Raw genomic sequence first — 24976 nt, 5'->3', positions numbered from 1 at the left:
CCAACAACTAGAGTGTAGGCTGTCCCTGATGCTGTTGCCCGCCTGTGGACACTGGTTCTCTAACTGGGCTGCCTTGTCTAGTCTTAGTGGGAGAAGATGTACCTAGTCCTTCAGTGACTTGATTTGCCAGCTTGAGTTGATACACAGGGAGGACCTCCCCTTTCTGAGAGATGAAGGGAAGAGGGTATGGGGAGAGGTGGTGTGAGGGAGGAAGTGAAGGGGGAGCTGTGTTATCTTTTGCTTTATCTTACTATATTTATTTATAAAATCCAATAAGTTTTTAAAATAAAATTATAAAGTTAAAAAATCTAAAATAAAAAGGTAAATTTCTAGGTTCTTTAAAACACCAAAGTGAGCTCTTTAACTTAAACAGACCCATAACAATATTGAAAGAGTATAACAAGCCTTCTAGATTAAAATCAAAACAGCAAAACAATAATAACAACAATAAAAAGCAAAGCCCAGGTCCAAATGGATTCACAGAAGAATTCTACCAAACTTTCAAAGATCTACAAGTACTTCTTAAATCATTGAAAAAAAAAAACCAAAAAAAAAAAAAAACCAAAAAACAAAATAGAAACAGAAACTGCACTTCTAAACTCCTTATATGAAGCCCATGTTATTATAATACCAGATAGATAAAGCAGGTAAAGACACAAGAGAGAAAACTATAGGCTAATGTCCTCAATAAACACAGATGTAAATTTTTTTTTTAAAAAAATATGTGTAGTTTTGGCATCTATCTAAAAGATCACTCACCATAATAAAGTTGAATTTATCCTGGATAAATAGGGATAGCTGAGCATATGCAAGCTTGTTAAAGAAAAAAATCAAATAAATGTCTTAAAAACTTCCACATGATCATTGCAACAGATGCAAACATGTCTTTGAAAAAAGTCCTGGAGCCATAGGACTGAAAGGAAAAGACCTCAATAAAGACTTATAAAGGCTGACAAACCAACAGCCAGCATCATCTTAAATGATGGATTCAGTGCTAGGCACTAGGACTTGAAGACACTACAGCATGCATCTTTCCTCATGGACTCCACTGTTCAGAGGGAGAAAGAGCCCTGTATTAGCTACACCACAGATAAATCACTGTTGAAAATGCAGAAAAGCTAGAAATCAGGGCACAGAGAGAGTGGGCTATGTCCCCAAGCCTAGGCTAACGGAATGGGGTCTCATTGAAGAGGGTGGAACCCACTGAATTGTGAGTGTTGTCTTTCATTCAGAAAACAGGCTAGGGAAGAGTCCTAGCTACTCTGTCAGGGAGTTGAACATGAGTGATGTACAGTTAAACGTCACTGTGTGCAATCAGTCAGGACAGGAAGTCATAAGATCTGCCCATATTCAGTTGCCCACAATCAACTCTACGCAAACACATGCTGGACAGCTTTTGTAATACTAATAGGATGTGCCCTTACCCCAATTGTCCCAAAGCTTTCTGGCTTTCTTCTCATTTTTTTCTTACATAAGTGTGTCCATATCCATTTGACCAGGTACCACAAGGACTTGGGACTTGGGATGACATTGAAAGGTGTAGGCAGGGTACCTCCTTCTTCAAAGTAGCTCATCCAAAGCTTTGTTCGAGCAAATTTCCATTCTATATCTGCATGGTCCTGAATGAGAGAAGATGACAACTTTAGACAGGCTTTATAATTCACAACGTAATATAAACCTCACAGACAGAGCCTGAACCTGACACAGAGTGGTTCTTGGAGTATTAATTAGATGGCTTATAAAATCACTGCTAACTCCCATAGACAATGGCTTACCCAGTAGGGACATATGCCACCATCACGCTGTCCATCATTCTCTAGGGAAACAGAGATCTACAGTTGTGTATTAAAGAGACAGTGGTGATTAGTTATGACTGGGAGGCAATGCTATAGTTGTAGCCCTGGAAATTGCATGGTTCAGTCTCATTAGATACCAGCCAGAGGGGTGGCTTTATATCTTAGCCCAGGCTTTGTACATGCTTAGATGAATGCCACGTGCACAGATGCTCACTGATGAACATTTGGTGCTTCAGGCAATGTCTTAGCAGATATGTTTCCACATGGATAACTCTCTCACCTTCAGACTACTGGTGTAAATTTACAGAGAAATCCCACCAACACACAATGCAGCATACTGCCTCCACCATAGCACCGAGTCTGGGTGCGATTATTGTATAAGAGCTATTCATCAGGATATTTGTGTCCCAGGATGGTGGCCAAATATCATCTACTATTCCAGCATTATCACAAGACTACATGCATCGCACATCATTGCTCAGCTCAAGTTATGCATCCCAGAGAAACCTAGAACATCGGAGGCACATTCACAGAAGATTCTACTCTCTCTCCTCAATGTTGGAATTATTTCCTAATTTCCTTTGTTTTTATTATATCCTTTGAGACAAAGAACTTTTAAGAAATCAAGGATATGACTGATTTACAGTAGATGCATTAGAAATGTATGATCAATGTAAAAGTAGATGTCTTTTGCTACAGCTTGTGCTAACCTCCCTACATTCTCCAATTTACTCTATGGCTCTGAGGTGTGGGTGGCAGGAATGCAAAAGAGATCTCACAGAGTCAGTGCTGTGATTCTGGGAGACACAGACTTCAGTGCTTGACATGCACACATCCCAAGGAGTTTCCCTCACATGACACTGAGGGTTCTCTAACTCTGTCCTGATGCTTGCCCATCTTACAATGGTTTCAGCATTTGGGCTAAATAAAATGTGAGACCTGAGGATTGCTTTCCATCCATTGCCTAAAAAAACAAGACTCATTAAAAGAAAACAATGAGTCCGTGTCACAATTCTATTGAGTAATGTTTTCTTCTGTACATAGCTGGGGCATCTACTGTTCTATGGAACCCAAAATGTTGGCACTCTGTCTATACCTAGCTCGATGGATGGGTTTCTCTTCTTTTCTGGTGCTCTGGATGTATGTGATGTCTATCTACAAATAGATAGGTAGATAGGTAGATAGATGGATAGCTAGCTAGATAGCTAGCTAGCTAGCTAGCTAGCTAGATAGATAGATAGATAGATAGATAGATAGATAGATAGATAGATAGATAGATAGATAGATAGATAAGTAAATAAAAAAGCTTGGCTCTGGGATGTTCCATGAGGTTCTGTGTAGCCAAAAATTCTGATGTTCATCCTCAGGCCAATAGAGCCAAAGGGATTCTTACATATAGCCTGTGACTCAAACACACAAATGTCATATTCTCATGTCCTGAACATTTCTTTCATCAGTGAGAGGTTGGAGAAAAATTTACCTCTGTGAATAAAATCGAACTAAAATCCAGAGTGCTGCTTAACAAAGATCACAGTAGCAGTTCAGCAGTTCTGCTACAGACTCAAGGGCACACTCTAACTGCTGCTACATGAGATAAAAAAGGGACAGCATCTAGCTATGCTGCACACTAAGGTGTGACTACGAACAACTTCTCATACATGTCTTGTGCCATGATGAATTTCAACTTGTAATATAGCTATTCTCTGTAGACTTAGACCACGAGTTCATAAGTTCAAAGTTTTACATGGACAAAGACTCCACCTCCATTGCTGCAATGTTTCTATAACAGTCCTTGGTAACACAATCATAATCAGTCAGTAAGACATTTTGCTTATTGATTTTGTGCTTTGTGACACAGTATCTCATGTTTAGCCTAGGCTAGTCTGGAACATATTTTGTAGCTCAGGATAGTCTTGAATTCAAAATGGTCTATCCACCTCAGCCTTCTAACTGCTGGGATTACAGATAAGCAACTATGCCTAGGCAGAATTTATAAGATTATGAATAAATAATGCTATGTTGTTTGCAAGCCAGGATTTTAAATAATATATATCATGTCACATATTGGTCTAGAGAATTCAAGATCATTTCTATATTTGTTGTATTTACTAAGCTTTTAGAAATTCAATTTCATGGGTCTGTGCACCACGTGTATGCCTGTGCCAGCTGAGGACATTAGATACCCTAGGAGTGGAGTTAAAAACTGGCGTCAGCTCCATGTGGGTGCTGGGAATCAAACCTGGGACCTTTAGAAGAACAGCCAGTGCTCTGAAATGCTAAGCCATCTCTCCAACCTCTGCTTTTTCTAGGCTTTAAGAAAAAATTTTTTTCTTTACCAGATTAATCTCTAGGATTTATTTTCATCTTTCCAAGCTGGTGTGGGTTTGTTTATGCTGAGTTAGCAGATCACAGGAACAGAGATGATGCTGAGTCTGATGGGCTACTGAGAGATGACCTATCTCATTCTAAATTGTTTGATGGTGGTGGCTCCCCGGCAATATAGGTTGGCTTAATTTTCCCTGTTACTCTGTGTATAAAATGGATTAATGTACAGCCATTTATGCTATACTACTGTTTACATAAACCACCAATAAACCATTTACAACTCTGATCTTTCTCTCATCAATAGTAAATTATTGCTTTATTTTTTCTGATGATAAGATAGAATAGAGGTGAGAACAATGTTATGCAGAAAGGATATTTAATTAAAAGTAAATTGTCAACTTACGGCAATTAGTTGGTAAGAATTATTCATCATAGCGATTAACATGTTCAGCAGGACAACCAGAGAGATGACATTATATGTCCCAAACATGGTGGCCCCAACAAACTCAGTGAATTCATGCTGGGCTTTGACATTAGTAACATAGAGATTGATGAGTCCAAATATTGACCAAAACAGAGACTGTAGTGTCTCAAATAACCTGGAATGAAATATGAAAGTAGTAATGTAATCTTATAAAGTATATTATATGTATGTACATATATATGTGACAAGTTTAAAGCAAAAATTACAAAATAAAAAATAATTTAAAGTATTTTTATCAAACTGATACAAAAATTATACTCCTTTGTTCTATTTACTAAACTATCCAAAAATTGAAGTCTACCTTGTTTGCTGGAGCAAATGGATAAAGGAGAATTCAGACCCTGGAAATATATGATTGCTGTGGTAAAGAATAGTTTATAATTTCTCACATAATTGGAGGGAAATGCAGAGATAATAATATAATATTCACGACACATGGAAATTATGTAAAGTTTCTATCTTAGCATCTTTATGAGACACAGTCACCCTTACTTACTTTTGTATTGTCTATGGTTTATTTTGTGCTGGCCATGCTGACAGAAATACACAATTGGATCAGAGAACAATTGACTCACAATGTCAAAAGATTTACTATTTATTCATAGACAGCTTGCCGAGTTCTATCCTCCGTCTCTGATGGACAGTAAATTCTAAAGCTTACTACCTGATGAGAGCCAGTCATGCCTTTTCTGGTTCATGCTTAGTTATGAAAAGATTAAAACAAATTATATTTGTTTTTCAGATATTTTACATTTATAACTGGACCTTACATAGTATACTGCATTGGACAACAGATAGAGTCAGAGTGCTTACATACTATATTTTAACTTCAAGGCATATTTTACTCACTCAGGTTAACAAGTAAATTCTGGTTGTTTTATTAAAAGGGGAATTTCCTTTATTTTTAACATGAGAAAACATAATAGTCTCAAAGTCACTTGAACCCAAATTAAGAATTCTTTGTTTTCATGTTTTGTGTCACACATTAACATGGCATAGTAAGACAATGGTAGAGGTTTTAGCCTCTTAGACATATTTAAAATACGACTCTATTAATATTTTATTAGAAAAAAATGAAGACAAGACTCTTGGGGTGCCAGGCATGGATTGTGAGGAGATGGAATTTCAGTGTTTAGAAAGACCAGGCCTAGACTGCAATCCCATTCAGAGAGTGAGTCAACTACATTCCAACTGCATAGCTCCTGATCCCTTCCTGAGCTGCCCACCCTGTGAATATGAGGTCAGCTATGGTCAGATGACCCAGAAAGACAGATTCATGAAGCTAATGATCTAAGTGGAATATGAGCAGTCTCCCTCTCTGGTGGAAATACTAAGATGATGTAAGTGCCCGAAGAGCCTGAGAACGAGTTTATGAGGCTCACTGGGAACACGGTATGTGAGAGGTTTGCCACAATGTATACCAAGATGCAGACAACGAAGGATGAATAAACCACAGGATAAGAAAGGACGCTATGCAGGGAGACACTGCATCATATTGAGGCAGATGAGGACAGAACCCTCCTGGACCTGCTGTGTTAACTCTCTCTTCCTAAAGCTGGGCTTGTCCTCCTTGCTCAGAGGACCTGAGGGCTCAGTTCTGTGTATCTTACAGCAGAGTGCCTGTTACTGACACAATTCACTTCTGGCTCTCATGATCAAAGAAGTTTAACTAAATATCTCTCAACTGCCACTTAGACCTTATTTCTACAAATCTATTGCTTTTTTACAAATAAAAGCTTCATATTTCAATCAGTTGAAAAGCTGAGTTTAGGAGAAGAAATTTAATTTTTCTTTACACATTAGAAGGGTTAAATGCTGCAATAGATAACTGTAATAAAGGTGTTGCTTTAATCACACTTAGCTAGAAGGAAGGGCACTACTACATGAGATGGTGAAGATGTGTTCATATGGGAAAGCCCAGATGGGTCTCCAAATTGTCATGGAGACTCAAGTGAACCCATCAACTCTAGAAAAGTTCATAAAAACAGCTTAATTTGGTGCAAGATTCAAATTCCTTAAGTTTTCATAACTCTTAGACATCCTTTGAATTTAATATGATTTACTGCATCCTTTCTTTCCCAATAGTGATGACTATTAATAGGAATATATAATGATAATCCAGATGCATTTGTCCTGACATGAGTGAGCATCTCCAGAAGTTTTACACGATGGAGCTGAGATTTGATTCAGTAATTAAAGCACTTGCTGTGTAAGCCACTCCCTGGAATCCAGATCTCAAGCATCCACACAAAAGCTGGGCAGGTTTGGCTCCTTCTTGCCTATAAATCCCAGTCTTTAGGGGGTGGAGACAGGGGATGCCTGGGGCAAGTGGCCAATCTAGCTAAATCAGCATGCTTTGGGCTCAGTAAGAGACACACCTCAGTGAATCTGAGAATGATGTAGGGAGACACCAGTCTTCAACCTCTGTCTTCCATATGCACACATACACACATGTGTAACCATATATATATATATATATATATATATATATATATATATATATATACACACACACATACATGAATCACATAGGAAAGAAAAGACAACATTACACAGCAATGACATGACAAGTGCCTTTTCATTATGGCCACCTCCTCAAGCATTCCCATAAAAGCAACCATGCAGATTAAAAGGACGCCATGGTTGAAAGTCCCCATTTGCTTCTGTCTGAAAGAACTAATTTTTTTAGAGAATGTTCACCAGTCATTTAGCAAATGTCTACAGGCATTTAAAAAATTAAGATTCAGCCTGGGAAATGCACAAAGACATTTTGTGACCAAGTATAGAATTTTCTTTTTTCCTTTCCCTTTGTTTAATGGGATAAAACAGTGGGGAGATTTATAGGACATTTTGCCTAGCTAAAATATATCTGCTCCTTGGGTGAACTAAGCTCCTCGTATTAAGGTATCCCTGGATGAGTTGTTTCTTTGTTGGACTTTTATGTAGGTTAATATTTCAAAGCCATTGCTTCTAGGAATATTTTAATCATTACTGATTCTCAAATCCACAGAGACCCACACTGTCCATAAATTTAGGAGTTGTTAGCTGAATCACATCTCAGAGGTCCTTAATGTGGCTTCGATTTTCCACATTGTGTTAGTGAAAAAATTGATGTTTTTAGGAAATGCTCATTAATTTCCCAAGGTAATGCCACAACCTAATTAACTGATGTGCCACAAAATCTTTGGTGATCTCTAAACTCAAGACCCACTTTATATGGGTCAGGGTTTTGTTTTTATCAAAATAGCATTTTATTTATTCCCCTTTGAAGGTATTTTCTAGCTGTTATTTTTCTTTAAATGACCATGATCCTTCTCTCCTAAATGCTGAGAGCTAAAAAAAACAAAATAAAGTAATAAAAGGTATGGTGTTCTGAGCTGACATTTCCTTTTGTCCTAGGAGACTGAAATGAGGAGCAAACAGACTCGTGCTGAGACCCAACTCAACATTTACTTTTTGATGTCTACCTTAACAAGGTCACATTAAAATACATAAAGTGTGACCTTAGCTAGCCAGCATAAGACATTAGAACTTTGGCTCCAACTGCAATACATACAAATGAGCTTGGCCTAATCAGAACTGTGCTAAAGCTCATGGCCTCCCTCTTCACAGGAGAGTCCCTTTACAGAATTACTTCAGATACCAAATAGTTGGTGTCTTTTAGTGACATGCATTTTTTCCATGTCAGTGATTTGCTGATGACAAATGCAGACTCGTATGAAAATCAAGGCACAGTCTATACTCACTGAGAGTGCAGAGCGGGCACATCTGGGGTGTGTGTTAGAAAAAGTATGTCTGAGAAGAATGAAAATTTGAGAAATGTGAAGGCAAAATAGGGGGCACTGAAATGGAAAATAATATACTGCGGATTCAGAACCAATTTGTCAGGAAATCCTAAAATAATGTTAGGATCCTGGAAACAAAACTTAAAAGAGGTAAAGGCCAGATCACTGAAGGACCAAGATGGTCCAGCTAAGGCCAGAGGTGAATCTGGTAAGAGGCAGGAAATCATTTGGGTACTTTAAATTGTGGAGTCTCTAATCTTGGTCTAGAAATACCTTTCCTGAGAAGGAATTAGACAGATAGACAGACAGACAGATAGGACAGGACAAACTCAGTGGCCAGAGGATGTAGACTTAGTCTCAGACAGTGAGCAAAGGAAGATATTGCCAAGATAATGATACTGATGGTGGGAATTTAACAAAGGCCATATGATGGGAAGAGGAAGGCACAATGCTAAACCCAGGTTTCTGTTTCACTTGATCTCTGAGTGGGTGGATTATGACAAAACTGGAAAAGAGAGCTGAGAATGAGGGAGGGAAATTTTGGAAAGAGATTGGTGAGCTGCCCATGATTGGAATTTTTTTTCAGGAGTCACAGCGAGTATGACCTAAGATGATAAACACTGACTAGAACCAGTGGTCAGAATGTCCTACCCTCTACTTTCTTAAGTAATTTTGGTGAAGTCTTGGAGGCAGGAGCTAAATGAAGAATGACCAAGAGGTGAAGAAACATGTTCATACAGAGTAACATTGATAAAAGAAAGGGGACAGACAACTGCAGTCTGGGGGAGAAGGGTAAGAAGTTAATGAAACAAAGGAGAACTGGCACTCTACCCAAAATAATACTGTTTCAGATTTGCTACTGTCTTTGGGGACCTCGGATGATAGCACAGATACTGTGTTAGGCAGTTTGTATGAATTAATTTTAATGCCATTTGGAATATGGTCTCTGAAACGATGGGTAATAAAAGATGAAATTTTTTGTGGGAGAAAGACTGGATGTGAAAGAAAGCAGAGATCGACTGTAGATAGATAACAAGAGACACCAAGTATCACCATATGTCCCTCTTACAGTGACAGACATCTGCTACATAAAAACAGAGTCAGCTAAGGATAAGCTTAAGCCTGACACAGCCTATTTAATAATATCAGAGTTAGTTGTATTATTTAGCTTTTAATATCATTGAGAAAACATAATTGTCATTTACAGAAAAAAATAATTTAGATGAAACATCTTTGGGGGAGAGTGTCAGATGACTTAGTCCTACAATATCTGAGGTATACAATTATCTATTGCTTTTCAAGTCATGAAAGAAATCATGGGTATAGATAAAATAAAACCATACTTAAGTTAAAATAATCCAACATATTTATTTGGCGACTAGATTTATATCAGGTAATTTATATTGGACATCTAAACTAAAATGTTTTTGGTCTGATGTTATATTCAATTATTTACTAATAAAACAATATTAGGAACAAAAGGGTGCCTTGAAATTTTAGGGTGTCATAAACCAGGACAGTGTTAGAATAGCCCATCAAAGGAATCAGGCAAGTGAGAAGGGATGGGCTGTGAATGAGATCTTTCCCATTAACTTAGAAAGGATGAGAGAGGGAGGTGACTCAGTTGTAGGTGCTGTGTAGAAGATCCTTCAGGAATATAGCACATGGAAAGGACGCAGCAACCATACAGGAGGAGAACTCGGCAAATAGCTTTTAATGGGATATACACTACAAACCAGCAAAAGTTTTAAGAGAAGTGGTGCTTGGTATGAAAGAAAGCCACAGACACAATCAGCCACCAGACATCCAGAAAGATTCTAAGAGGCATAGAAAAAGGGTGGTGGTTCTGGTACTTATTGCCTTATGCTCTCATTGCCTTTGACCAATTCACAAGAGAAAACAAAAAGTAAAACACACACACACACACACACACACACACACACACACACACACACACACACACACACACAGAGTTGTAAAATAATCACAGCCATCTGAGACAAGATACCATGTAATGTCCTAGCTAACAAAGGTACCACTGAAGAAGGTACCACCACCTCCCTGCAGCCCAAAGTCAGAGAGACCTAATGAAGGCCAAGGAGTAGACTTGAGGACAATTGAGATGTGACAAGGAGGAATCAGGATTTCATGGTTTCTTATGACTGCTAGTTTATATCAAATGTAAAAGGGTGAGATTAACTGTACAAATAAACAGATGCTGGTTAATTAAAATGGAGTTTTAAATATCAGGATAGAAACAAACAGATGCAGGATTAAACCAACTAGAGCATTTCAGCTACGGATGATTTAGATTATATGAAGTGTCTGCTTTCCTCCCAGCTAGAAAATTACTCTTTTGCAGTGTATATAATTCTATGAGGACCCACAAGGAAGGTTACTAAGGTGACAAGAGAAGCATGTGTTCAACTGTGATTGCTGTGTACGAAGAAGTCACCCAGCTTCTTAACCTACTAGCCTTTTATTTTTCACAGTGGGAAGGAAATAGACCCAGGCAGAAAGCCTCTGAGGTGGTGGCACAGACACTAGTCTCTCATGAGCACGAGCTGCCATCAGTTGACAGTGTCTGTGGATAACTGCTCATCCTCATGAAAGCATACAGGAAATTTTACCTAGGCAATAATAATGGGTAGATTTGAGTATTCATTTTGGATAATGTTTTTACATGCTCATGTTTTTTTATACTGCTCTAAAACTCAAAAGAAACATATGAAGGGCCATGTGGAAATACAGAAAAGCATTTGGATTTCTCAACAAGATTGAGTGTGTGTGAATACTTATAAGATGTCAATAATACATAGTTTCCTTTTTGAATTTCACATTTTCCCTATGTATGCAATTCACATATATATATATATACATATATATATACTCATATGTATATATTGCATACATAACCCTTCCTTTTCATGAAGCCATTCAAAAGAAAAAACATTTATTAAAACTTGAAATAAATGTGCCCAGTATTTCTTTTCTTAATGCCAGAGGTCTACATTTCTATTCAGAGCTGTGTTAATTCCATTTCCTGTATTATTCATAGCTTTAATTCTCCATTTCCTTTGCAATACTTGTGGTGAATTTTTCACATTTGTAACATCATAGTCTCAGGTCTGCCCAACATTACCAGGAGCAAGGCCCCTCCAACTTACGTGGAAAACGCGTTGTTCTGTTTCTCGCACCGTATGCCTTTGCAGCTTAACCCCTTTGTTTCCTCATAGTAGAAGTACAGTTGATTTAGGCCATTTGCAAAAGCTAGCAGCACAAGGCAGTAGATGAATAAGAACTTTAGGATGTCCAGAAGCATTCTTCCCAGAGATATCTGCAGAGGCCCCAGGTGAGAATTGGCAGTGAACAGAGAGATCAGGCGGAGGGAACTGAAGATGTTTGCAATGGCAAATAAAGCCTCTGCCACCAGGGTGGGGTGCCACATGTCCCATGATTCCCGTGGGTTCAGAGCACTGTACTGAAGAAACAGAAATGAAGGCAAGGTAAGCACACATGCTGACAGAATCAAATTCAGGTCTGTGGAGCTTTCTAGGGTCCACCTCAGCCACTCTTTGGAAGGCGTATGCTTTAAGATGGCAGCAGTTAGAGTAAGCCATACAAAGATGGAAATTCATTAATTTATAATTCATGAGACTTAATCCATGTGGCTGTAGAGGCCCATCCTTCTTATTTTGTTTATGTCAGTGTGTTAAAGTCTGGCACCTCCAATTTCTGTCTTCACATAAAGAAAACACCTTCTCTTATTCAACTGACCTGGTTCAACTTTTAGACTCTTGCCTGAGTGACATTATAAAATAATCAAATCTGAACAATAGATGAGTATCTTTTAAAATCCCAGTCAATGAGCTTGAATAAGTGCTTGAATATTTCGACTATATACAGTACGAAAGGGGAAGTATATTGATAACAATGTAAGCACTATTTAAACTTCTCAAAACTGTTCAATAGGACACACAATAGGAACATAACATGCCATAACATCCTCTTAGACCAGAACACAGACAGATACATCTAAGTATAACAGAAAAATTTAGGTGGATTAACATGAAATATTGCAGGAATAGAGGGCAAGCGGTGAGAAATGGATTGGGTCTCTATGCTGTCAAAGTGTTCAGAGTCTAGAGGAGCCGCTATGCCTCATTAGCAGCTTTGTACCAGTTAGAGATGACCTGGTGCTGAAGTCATCATCCTCATATTATAACAGAGTCTATTTCTACCCAGAAACTGACATACACAGAACCATTCTTAGTGAGTGATCTTGGCTGTGATTGAAAGAATTATAATGGATAATCATTGAAAGCACGAGGCTCTACTTTTGCCCCAATATAAGAATCCACACTGGATTCAGAGTCCAGTATGTCTGGTGGCTGTTATGGAATGATGATGTACAGACATCATCACAATTACATAGCAGTCAGGGCTTTTTGAGCAATATTACTGGGTTTAATGGTGTTGTAATGGCAAACTACCATTAAAAGTTACTAAGGTTCCTGGGAGACTCACAGATATCTTCTCAGGAGCCATCTGCTTCCATCATCTGGATAATAAGCCCAGGGACCTTGTTCTCCAGAGAATATTTATTTTCTTAAGAAACTTAAAGTCTTTCTTCCCCCAGGGGGAAGACAGGCAGCTAGCTCAGCTGCATCCTGTAAATTCTGAGAATCATAATTTCCGATTTCCTTTCCTGTGGTATAATCCCCTTGTGAACTGGGCACATCTGGCTCTCATCACATCCCTCATTGGGGAACTGGGACATGGAGGATGATGCTAAGATTACAATGTAAATCAATAATTTGTCTGTTTGATGACCCAGACACCTTGCTTCCTATCAGAGAACAAACAAAGACATAAACTGTAAGCAATGAGTGCTTGAGCCCATTCTTTTAAGTTTTGTTTTGCCTTAAAAGTCTCCTCCCGCCTGACACAAACACATTTTCTTAGGTTTCTAAATAGTTGTGGCAGTGTGCACCTGTAATCCATACCCAAGGACTCAGGGAGTAGGTTGTGAGTTGGAGGGAAGGCAGTGTAAGCTCTTTGGTGAGTTCAAGGTTAGCCTGGGCTGCACAGTGAGACTGTCTAAAAGCAGAAAGCAAACAGATAAACTGAGTAAATAAGCAATTGTATCAAAGCAATTAAAAAGCTTTGGAAACCACAGTGCTTTTTAAATCCAAATAGAATAAAGTATTTGGCCAATGGGCATATTTTCTAAATCTATTGTTGGGTATTAACATGTTAATTTGAAAATTTAACTTTGGTTCCAGTTCTTCCTTCTAGCCTACCACTAGCCCCTTGAGCCTCAGCTTCCTAGTGGTGTGGATACAAGGTCCCCCTAATTTTTTCTTGACACCCACCTCAGCCACTTCTCTGAGCCCACCTCCATTGTTTTGTTACTCCCCAACAACCTACAGGGGCCCCAAAGCTACCATTTTTGGCTAGGACCCAGGTAAGCCACCAGAGTTCCTCCTTCTCTCACCTACTTTATTCTTTCTAGGGACCTCTTACTCCAGCCTCCTCTCACCCACCTCCATCTCCTTCAGATGGGCTGCCATTCATAGCCAGAGTGTCTCTAGTCTGCCTCTGCCTCCTTTTGTGGAGGAAGACCTGTGTTTGTTTGAAGAAAAATGTCCTTCACAGGCTCATAAATTTTAATGTTAGGTCACCAGGGAGTGACAGTATTTAAAAGGATTAGGATGTATGGGCTTGTTGGGGGAAGTGTGTCACTTGGGGAAAACTCTGCAGTTTCAAAAGCCCAAATTAGACTCAGAGTCTCTCTCTTTCTCTCTCTTCCTCTCCCTCCATCTGTCCCTCCCTCCCTCCCTTTCCCCTTCTCTCTCTCTCTCTCTCTCTCTCTCTCTCTCTCTCTCTCTCTCTCTCTCTCTCTCTCTCTCTCTCTTGCTCTCTCTCTGACAGCAAGCAGATTAGAATGTAGCTCTCAACTCCTTCTCCAGCACTGTGTCTGCCTGTGTGCTGCCATGCTTCTCACATGATGATAAAGGGTTAAACCTCTGAAGCTCCAAGCAATGCCTCAATGAATTGTTTTCCTTTCTAAGAGTTTCTGGGGTCATGGCGTCTCCTTACAGCCATATAACACGACTAAGACAAGACCAAAGTCACATAAGAGATCTCCAGAGTCAGCCCCCTTCCCCAACTCTAGTCTACATTGTTTACATTGTACCTACCAGTACTGCTTGGAGTCTGAAACCAGAATTCTAACCAGAACTTCAAATCTTGGAGCAATCAGAGTCTGAGCCCTAAGACCCAGAGTGATCCTAACACTAAAAAACAAGCCATCATTCTTCTGGTTCACAACCTGTCAGAGTTGGGTAATAGACACCAAAGAATTGAACACACACCCAGCAAAGGTGAGACCAGATATCTACATATCTACACTGAGAACGCTACAAACATCAGAACTGCAGATGACTAGATCTCAGCACAAACACAAGCACCAACACCTAGGACAGTATGCTTCCACCCACAGCTAGCACCCCTATGTTAACATGCCCCAAGAAAATCAGTTTAGGTCAATCGCAAGACAAGAATTTCAAAATAGCAATTATAAGCATGTTCAAGGATATGAGAGAGGATATGAATAGATGCCTCCATGAAGACTGTAACAATGAAAACGGTTGAATAAAATAATGAAGACAATTCAAGATGTGAGAAAAATTTAACAAAGAAATAAAATCACTAAAGAAAAGATCTCTAAACTAAGGCTCCAGAAACATCTTACAAGATAGAGTGTAAAGACTGTAAGTGCAAGAAGACCAGGACATGTGCTTAGACAGTGTCTTCTATACATGACAGAGAAACTACATTCATGATATTTCATCCACCTGATCACCTAAACAAGACCTGTACAATGAAAACACCAGCTGACCTACCAATGTGGATAGGGAAAAATCTCTCATGGTCCCACCCCAAGAGCTACAAGCAGCCAATGGCTGCTGAGACAAGGAGAATCAGTCTTCTCCAGGGAGGAGCCCTGGTAGGTTATCTGATCCCAAGAGGCAAGCCCTAAGTACATGTCTATACGAGCAACAGCAAATGGACTCAGCAGGGTGTTTATGTGAGTGCGTGAGTGTGTATATGTGTATGGTGTGTGTGTGTTGTGTGTGTGTGAGAGAGAGAAAATCATTAAAGAAGAGGTCATGATTTTGAAATAAAGTATGGGGATACAGGAGGAGTTGGAATAAAGACAAGGAGGGCAGAAATAAATACAGTGCTAACATATGAAGTAAATTTACAAATAAATAAAATTAATTATGTTATATATTTTAAACTCAACCCCTGGAAGATCCTCTGTCTCACCTGCTCTTTAATGATAAGGTTTCTTTCCCAGCCTCTTCTCATTCACCAGTTCTCCCCAGATACCTCCCACATTCTCACCTTTCAGGGCTAACCCTAACTCAGACTTCCCACCCTCTTATCCCACTGCACACTCTACTGACAGGATGATTTTTCCCGGTTTTGAGACCTCGAATTTACAGACAAAAACTTAACTCTATCATCATTCGATCCCTCTGTTTACGCCTCCAGATTTGAGAGGATGGTGCACCCAGTTTCCCAGCATCTAATACCAAGCACTTCCTTATATCTTTCAATCTCAAACCAATTCCCCCTCTTTCTTCAATTATCATCGTGACATAGTGACATGTCCTAACTGCTTTTTCTTGTATTGTATCTCATTTATTCATTGCTACATTATCTTTCAAAGAAAAAATTGGTCATGCCATGTATTAATATTCTCAACTACTCCATTTTCTGGAGACAACATTTTGAGTTCTTAACATCTGACAAATGAAGCCTGTATCTTGCATCCATTTGTCAGTAGTCTGGTACTGAATGCCCTGGACCTACAACCATACTTGTGATTCTCTTAGGCTTTCAGTTTTGCTACATTCTCACCAAAATGTCATTCTATAAATGCTTAACCCTTTCCTGAGAATTAATGTAAGTTCTAGCAATTCTGACTTTTCATTTGTTGCTCCTCTATGAAACCTGTGTTGGATCCTGAGAGGTGGTTAAATTCTGTCTTTAAGGTGCTCATTAATGATGAAAGGGGAAACCACCAAGCCACAGAGTTAGGCAGTTATGAGACAGACATCAATCAAACAATGTTCATTGTTCCCTTAAAAGGAGGTAAGTGAGCATCAGAATCCCAAAGGCTCCCCACACAAAATGGTAGCCCAGTGTTGTAGAATAAACACCTCCCACCTGTCTAAGACAATCATGCACATTTCTTCACACACTCAAGTAACTGTGTTTCACTACACTCCTACTGTGAAGTAATTTTCCCTATATTCTTCCTTTCTGATGAATATAATTTTTCTGAGAACTCTTTTTTGTAGACGTGAAATCATGTGCCATGTGGTTCCTATCCTGAAGGGAGCACTGTCCTCTGAATTTCTTCACAGCTGAAGCTCTAAAAAAAACATGAGAAGAGTCAGATATGTTTAAGGACCTGGACGGTACAGAATGTGAATCAGCTGTAGAAATATGGGATTCTGGATAGAGCTGAGGGCTTGGGAACAGGAAGAAGAACCTAAGTATGTCAAACTCGAGTCATGAAGACTTGGCAGGCTGTTAAGAGCCGATGATGGATTGAATCATAATATTGGGTCATAAGTTCCTAGACTACAGAAAAATGTGCTAGTTCATCTTCATGACCATTACAAGTTCATCAATCAATAGGAGTAAAACTTCCAGGTGGATGTAACATGAAAATGGCTGCTGCCATAGTATAATCCAGAATGTCCTCCTAGGACTCATTGGTTAGACCATGAACTCCAGCGTGGTGCTAATGGGAGATGACAAACCTTTCAGATGTGATTGCATCATTTAGGGAGATGACATTGAGGGGGATGAGGGGACCCTGGTCTCATCCTTGTTCCTTTCTTTCTTTTACAGGTGGCTTGTTTGCTCCACCATGCATTCCTCAGCATATTATAGAAAGTGCCAAGTGACCCTCAAACTGTGAACCGAAGACCTTCTCCTTTTATAAGTTGATTGTCTCAGATATTTGATATAGTAATGAAATCTGACTAGCACATCCGTCATAAGAGGTTAAACAGGAAAAAAGTGTATTAATTTTAATGAGTACTTTACAAGATGAAAAATTTCCCCTTGTACAAATTTGCTAATAAAGAAAAAAAAAAAAAAAAAAAAAGACAAGCGAAAGGCATAAGGATTTCTTTCCTAACAGGTAATTCTAGAACAACTAGGATTCAGCTGCCTGCAGAGCCCTGCTGCAAAACTGAAGAATGTCCCAGACAGCATGGTTTGAGGGGGTAACATCCTTCATAAGACAGAAGCAGCAGTCCTTGTCCTCTGTTAACTGATAGGGAATGAAGTCATACATCCAAAACTGTTTAATGAAATGATGTAAAAACTCTACCATGGCTGTGAAAACAACTGTTTGTATTCATAATAATTTTGATTGTTGAAAATGTTCAAATTATCTAGTCAAGAGTCAAATAACAGAGTCAACTATCCTGGGCCCATGGGAGCTCACAGAGACTGAAACACTAGCCAAAGGCATACCTAGGACCCTTACATATCTGTTGTAGATGTGCAGCTTGGTCCCCTAACAATTGCAAAGTGGGCTGTCCCTCTGACTCTGTTGCCTGCCATTGGATCCTCTTCCCCTAGCTGGGAGAGGATGCACTTAGTCCTACTGGGACTTGATGTCCTAGGGCAGGATGGTAACCTAGGGGTGCTTCTCCTTCTCTGAGGATAATTGGGGGGAAGGATTTCTGAGTAGGACTGGGAGGAGAGTAGTGGGGCTGCAACCTGCATGTAAAGTGAATAAATAAGTAAAGTAAATTATTGAAGATGAAAAAGAGGAGAAAGAGGAGGAGAAGGAAGAAGAGGAAGAAGAGGAGGAGGAGGAGAAAAATAGAGAGAAGGAGCTTGGGGAGATTAATAATGAGTTCCAAAGTACAAATTGTCTGATCCGATATTGAATGCTCAACACTTAGAACTACTGTAATGCTAAATAAACACACACACACACACACACACACACCATATACACATAATTTATATATATGTAGAAAAGCCTGAAAAGAAGAAGGATTTGAAGGCTCTAAACAGAAAGAAAGGATAAAGATGTAAATAGTAATTACCCTGATCTGATCAATACATATTCTGGACATATGTTAAAATAATAAAATATAACACTGCACTTCATACATATGTATAAGTGGAAGTTAATAAAGATTTTATTTTACAATCCCCAAAAATAACAAGATGCCAGGCTTGTTGTTCATAAGACTGATAGAAATTTTGTTTCTTCAGTATTTTGTTGAATATGAGCAACATTTTAATTGAACAATAGCTAGAAACTGAAACATCCCTAAATTTGGGCAGCTTTGTTCCTGTGCTACATGAATATTCACAGAGAATAAGAACATTGTTTAGAGCTACACTAAGTGCATAGGAACTCTCACGGATGCTTCTGATTTTTTTAGCTTAGATGATAAATTACATGTATTATTCATGTGGCACCGAATCAGAATCTATTCTTTATTTTTCCTAAACTGATTCAATAATCAGTTTGTGTTATTCATGTGGCACCGAATCAGAATCTATTCTTTATTTTTCCTAAACTGATTCAATAATCAGTTTGTGACAAATTGTGTTTTAAAGGAGACAAAAAGGAAGAGACAAAATAAAAGCAGGCAAAGGGAAAACATATACTTTAGTTCAAAATAAGTTATCTCAAAAGTATAAAAATTTCAGCTGTCATTACAGAACTAAATGCTTTATATAAATTATGTTGCTGTGCTAAGAGCTGGGGCATACCCTACCCTGAGGGTTGTGTGAGATTTCAGACAGACAGTATCATGATTAAAAGGACAAAGACAAAGAAATGCTATTCTGTTCCTATCACACCAAACTGTTAGGTCAAGTTGAAATAATCCTATCAATTCTTTTGAAGTGTAATATTTTGATTTACCCATGAAAACATATTTATTTGTTGCATCTTGTAAGAATAGATTTGGTTTGCTTAAATTTAAGTGATGTTTGAAGAAGAATTTGTTTAGAATTAGGTAGAATTAGAGTTAAAGAGTTATTTCATTCTGAGGTAGTCATGTTAATTAGAAGACAGACGATAGGGTGGCATCTTTGAAGTGCTTGTTACAGCAATTCTAGGACATGCATGGTTTCTGTACTTCAGCCTATAAATAAAACAAGAAGCTGATAAATACTGCACACAGGGATCTTTTGATAAAAATTGATAGCAACGGAAGCTGTGCCTTTAAGAATTAGATGTATGTATGTGTCATCAACTAAGTAAAGAGCAATTGATTACCTTTACAAATGCGACAATCTTCAAGGAGATTGTTGCCAGATACAAGGAGTTCATCACAAAGTCCATCAGATTCCACCAGTCGTGGATGTAATCCTGGAGTCCGCCATCCCACATCTGTTTAATCTCTCCCCATATAAAACCTGCAATTATAGAGAAATTCAGCGTAAGTGGGACTTTCAATCTAGTGACATTCCCTAACAAAGGATATACGCAGCAAAGTAATCACAGATAGTGAAGCCATGGACTGCATAATCATGTAAGACACAGTAACTCTTTTGTACGTAATCATAGTGAGTCTCAAACATCTTTTTTAAGACAGAGGACACCAAGCTAATTCTAGAAGATTTTATTAGCTCATTATTTATTTATTCATTTGATACATTAATTTAAAAGTTATGATGTTTGGGGCTGTAGAGGTAGATTAGCAAGAGGACTCTTGCAAGAGAGTCCACCTGGTGGTGGCTAAAACAGTCTCCCTTGGCCCACTTCCCTGTTTTTGTTTTCTATTTGAGATTATAATATACTTACATAATTTCTTCTTTCCCTTTTCTCTACACAAACCTCTCCATATACCCGTCTTTTCTCTTTCAAACTCATAATCTCCTTGTTCATCAAGTTTTGTCATATAAATATACATATATGTGTAACGTTACTTGTATGTGTGATTTCAAGACTGGTCGTTTGGTATTGGACATTTGGTGTGCTCTTCCCTCAGGAAGGTTACTTCTCCCATTTCCAGCAGTCCTTTAATTGCCTATTGTTCCCCCATCTACTTTAGCATACCCATTGGCGTCATGCTTGTTTAGCTCATTTGCCCTTATACCCACAGATAAGTGTAGTCTTCACCCATCATCAAGGAAACTTCTCTTTGCAACATATGGAGCTGATCACAGTAAACCCCAACCAATCAAAATGCAGAGTTGTGCAGCCCAGTCCCAATGGATACAGCTACAAAACACACCAGCACCAAGGCTCAGGGAACATTGTAGAAGAGGAGGCAGAAAGATTCTAAGGTCCAAAAGATTTGGTTTGGCTATGAGCCTGTGTCTCCTGGTAATGTCAGTAGCTACACCCATAAAACCTTGCAAATATATCTTTCTAGTTCCAGGGGATCCAACCCCCACTTCTGGACTCAGAAGGCTCTGCAGGCACATGGAACACATACACATGTACACACAAAATACATATTCAAATAAGAGAAAATAGTACTAAAGTCTTTAAAAAGTTTAAGTTTTTAATTTCCTTATAACTCTCATGGAAAATGTCATAAAATGTTTTTACCTTATAAGCATGTTTTGGACTACATTTTTCTGGCAAGTCAAATGACTTAAAAATGATGGAAAATAGTTTACCTGAAAAAAAAATAAAGCAAACGCTTCCCTCTAGTCAAGTGATCAAAGAATCTAACTTTGATTCTTTATGCAGTTGGTGCTTTGAGAGGTTGACTATCAGTCTGTGGAGAATGGATGCTTACAGCATCCCTGCTAATTTATTGAGTACCACATACAGGACAATAACCTCAGCCCCACATCTAGGATCCATATAAATTCTTCTTTTATATAACCAGTTTTTAAACATAGTTTTTTATTATTACTTTATTTCCGTTGGTGTTTTGCCTGCATGTATGTGTCTGCATGAAGGTGTCAGAAGCCCTAGAGCTGGAGTTACAGACAGGTGTGGGTTGTCATGTGGGTCTCAGAAATTGAATCCAGGTCCTCTGGAAGAGCAATCAGTGCTCTTAACTGCTGAGTCACCTTTCCAGACCTTTCTCTTTTCTTTTCTAATAGAAAATATTACATTGTATAATTCTCTGGAATGTTTATAAAGTATTTATATAGGTCATTATTTTATTCCCATAATCTTATTAAAATAATGAACAACTATTTTTAGAGCCTAATGAGCGCTTTCAAGTGATCTAGCACTATGAAATATTAAAGAGATAAATTCATTTATTACAACTGCATTCATCAAAATAAATGAGACTCCTGTATAATAATGGTAGCCTGAAATGCCACATGTAAAATACCACGTTTGATAGCTGCTGAGAATACAGGAAGTTGAAAAGATTATAATTGCTTTTTACTAAATGCAAGAAGAAGTCAGATTAACTATAAATATCATAACTTGTCACATCCTCATAAGAAATGTAAGAAATGAAAAGCTGTCAGATTCACAGAGAAGCTTGCCACTCTTCCAGTCTCCTGAGAGAACAAGAACACAGGGCCAAGGAGATGACTTAGTGGGTAAAAGTGTTTGCCTTTCCAGCTAGTTCAATCCCTGTCATCCATGTAAATGCTGTTATATGGTAGAACATGTCTGTAATCCCAGGGACCCCAGGGCAAGATGAGAGTCAGAGATCAATTGCTCAGAAGCTCCCTGGCCAGCTCATCTGAAGTGTGAAGCCTCTTGGCTATAAACAAGAGAGACCCTGGCTCTAAAATAAGGTGGAAGACAGGAACAGACACCCTCTGCATTCTACTCCATGCCTCCCCACTCCAACTCAAGAAGGAGATTAGACTGGGAGCCTGGAATTGCAAGGTTTTTGTTTTTTGGTTTTTTGGTTTGTTTTTTTTTTTTTTTTTTTTTTTTTTTTTTTTTTTTTGACAAAGCACACACCTGGTCTAGGCATCTCTCATAGAAGGAGCGAACTGCTTATTTAATCCAAGGAAGAGGCAAGGCATAGTCCTGGGTGTCAGGTTTATAAGAACACCCAGTGTCATGAATTATGGCTGGAAAGAGATCAGAAAACTGCCCCTGCAAAGTCTGACTACCATAGAGTGAAGGGCAGCACCACAGACCTCAAACCATGGAGTTCATACAGAGGCCCCATGATTGAAACAATAATACCCTCAAACGTCCTAACTAGATTACCTTCTGAGACTTTCCACATAAAGTGACCCCTTGAGCTTTCAGGTAGGAGTGGGACCTTACCTGACACTTTGAAGAAAGGAGAAACACAGAACTGAATAAGATACAATTCATACGCTGGATTTCAGAGGTGGCAGGAAACCTAGAATTTATTTCATATAATGAGAAAAATCCTTTGGTACACATGACAACGCTCTCCTCTTGCACACTGAAGGTATTTTTTTCTGGTACAGTGGCAGGTTCTTGAAATCCAGCCATGGCCACAGTTTACATGGAAAGACACAGCACAAAGAAGCAGTGTGACAGATTGCTGGGTTACTAGTTAATGGGGACACTAGGGTTGGGTTTGAATCGCCAAATGTGATGGCCAGGACAATTTCTTACTGTGCAGATCCTTCAACGCCCACTATTTATTTTGTTGTATATAAAATTGTGCCAATCCCCAGAGCTCAGAAGATATGCATGTGTACAAAACCATTGATTTGCAGGTGTGTTTTCCATTAGCATTCAGAAGAACACAGAGAGATGGAAACTGCTATGTCAGTCAGATGGGTGTGGTACCAAGAAACACTGGGATTATATGACTTTCAATGAAAAGATTCTATCACAACTGCAAAAGGTTTACAAGCATTGTTTCTTATCACTGATACTACTGCAATGTTTGATTATTAAAATAGCTGACATTTGATTAAGATCTGTCATCTACAAGTAGACAGAGACTTGATCTGGCCCTGCCTCAGAAACGGTAAATCAGATCTTTGACAGGCAAAGTATGAAAAGATAGCTTCTGGCCAAATGTGAAGAATTCTCTGGAAGTTGTGTTGCTCTAAAATTGGTGGAGACAGACATTCTAGCCTCAAGTCTAGAATGCCTTTCAGTGTGCTTTCTCAGAAGAAATTTTGGCAAGGTATGGAAACCCAGTCCATATAACTCTCGAGAGAGAAGCTAGTTAAGTTTCTCTTCATGCTTTTGCAATTCGGTCATTTGAATTTGTATGTATTATCAAATGTAACAGATCTTAAATTACCCACACACCAATCAGAACATTGGTGACAGAGGGCAGAGAAGACCTCTTGACAAGCAGTGAGAGAAGCAGTTGTAAACCCATGACATGGTAGCATTTTAGTTTAAGAGGTCTTTAAAAGGTGGGTCCAAGGAAGTGAAACTTCACCTGGAAGTGAGCGCTGGTCGATATCCAAGGTTTCTTAAGGCTAAAAATCCTAGAGCCTGTAAGGCTTCTGTGGACTTCATAGAGATGGATCTCATGTGACCTTTCTGACCACCCAGGATCTTACCTCAATCCTGACATAAATCAAGGGAAAATAGATGTGGATAAAACTGTTAGTTTGTGATATGACTTTTCAAGAACTCATTTTTAACAACTTTATAGATAACATTATCAATTGACGCTTATTGATTAATGGGTGAAATCTTTTTAGAAGACTTTTTCTTAAAGATTTATTCACTTTAATTTGTATGAGTGTTTGAACTCTGTGTGTGTGTGTGTGTGTGTGTGTGTGTCTGTGTGTCTGTGTGTGTGTGATCATTATGTGCCCATAGAAGAAGGGATTGGATCCCCTGGAACCAGAGTTACAGATGGTTGTGAGCCACCATCTGGATTCCAGGAACTGAACCTGGGTCTTCTGCAAGACTATCCAGTGTTCCTAACTGCTGAGTATCTCTACAGCCCTAGAATGCTTTTTATTTTTCAACCCCCAGGTTGGAGTATCACCTCATAAATATCCTCCTCATCACACACCTGCTTGATGGTTGTTGACTCCCAGTCTGCTATAATCATGTTAGTGAAATGCCAAGTTTTATCTCTTCTGGCAACAACCACCGCATTTTTGAACAAACAAGCCATTAAAAAACGAGAGGGTGCTAGTACAAACTGAAATGCATCCAGGGAGTTAACTGTTCACGGAAACGGAAAAAAAAAATGGGAGAGAACAAAGCTTCGGGGAACTTCTGTCACAATGTGTTTGTCCTGTTCCCATAATGGAACATTTCAACATTGCGTTCTCTCTCTGTCTGTCTGTGTGTATTTATATACAGATGACACATTTCTCAGGCCTGTGGTAGAAGCATCGTTACAGTCCTTGGAGTCAAGATTCAGGATGGAAACAGCGCATGGGGAACGGGTCCCGGAAGTCCCTTTCAGACATGCTCTAGGGGTCTGGATGTTTGTCCTTTTTGCTTGTTTCTTTTAAAAACCTCTCCTGAGGCTGTTCACTCAGGAGCACTTGAGTGGTCTATCCTGAACATGGTTGTGAGGGACTAAGGGAGTAGGCCATTTCTGATTTCACACTCATTGCCAATTCAGATTTCAAGCTCTAGGGTGTAATCGTGTCACTGGGAGGGATCCTTGGCCTTGCCC

General features: G+C 38.9%; 1 protein-coding gene across 3 annotated transcripts in view; it reads right to left on the bottom strand.

Annotated features, from left to right (window-relative positions):
• The window catches only part of Trpc4 (transient receptor potential cation channel subfamily C member 4), a 161476-nt gene that overhangs the window by 19550 nt on the left and 116950 nt on the right, over nucleotides 1-24976 (bottom strand). For all 3 annotated transcript variants that reach the window (XM_076932362.1, XM_076932364.1, XM_076932363.1), the window contains exons 5-8: nucleotides 19732-19871; nucleotides 11558-11871; nucleotides 4525-4720; nucleotides 1425-1619 (exon numbers count right to left, since the gene is read on the bottom strand). In XM_076932362.1, coding sequence (XP_076788477.1) covers nucleotides 1425-1619; nucleotides 4525-4720; nucleotides 11558-11871; nucleotides 19732-19871 — 845 coding nt within the window. The remainder of the gene's footprint in view (nucleotides 1-1424; nucleotides 1620-4524; nucleotides 4721-11557; nucleotides 11872-19731; nucleotides 19872-24976) is intronic.

This window comes from Arvicanthis niloticus, chromosome 4, assembly GCF_011762505.2.
Source record: "Arvicanthis niloticus isolate mArvNil1 chromosome 4, mArvNil1.pat.X, whole genome shotgun sequence".
Classification (NCBI taxonomy): Eukaryota; Metazoa; Chordata; class Mammalia; order Rodentia; family Muridae; genus Arvicanthis; species Arvicanthis niloticus.
This window is presented reverse-complemented; position numbering and strand designations above follow the sequence as displayed.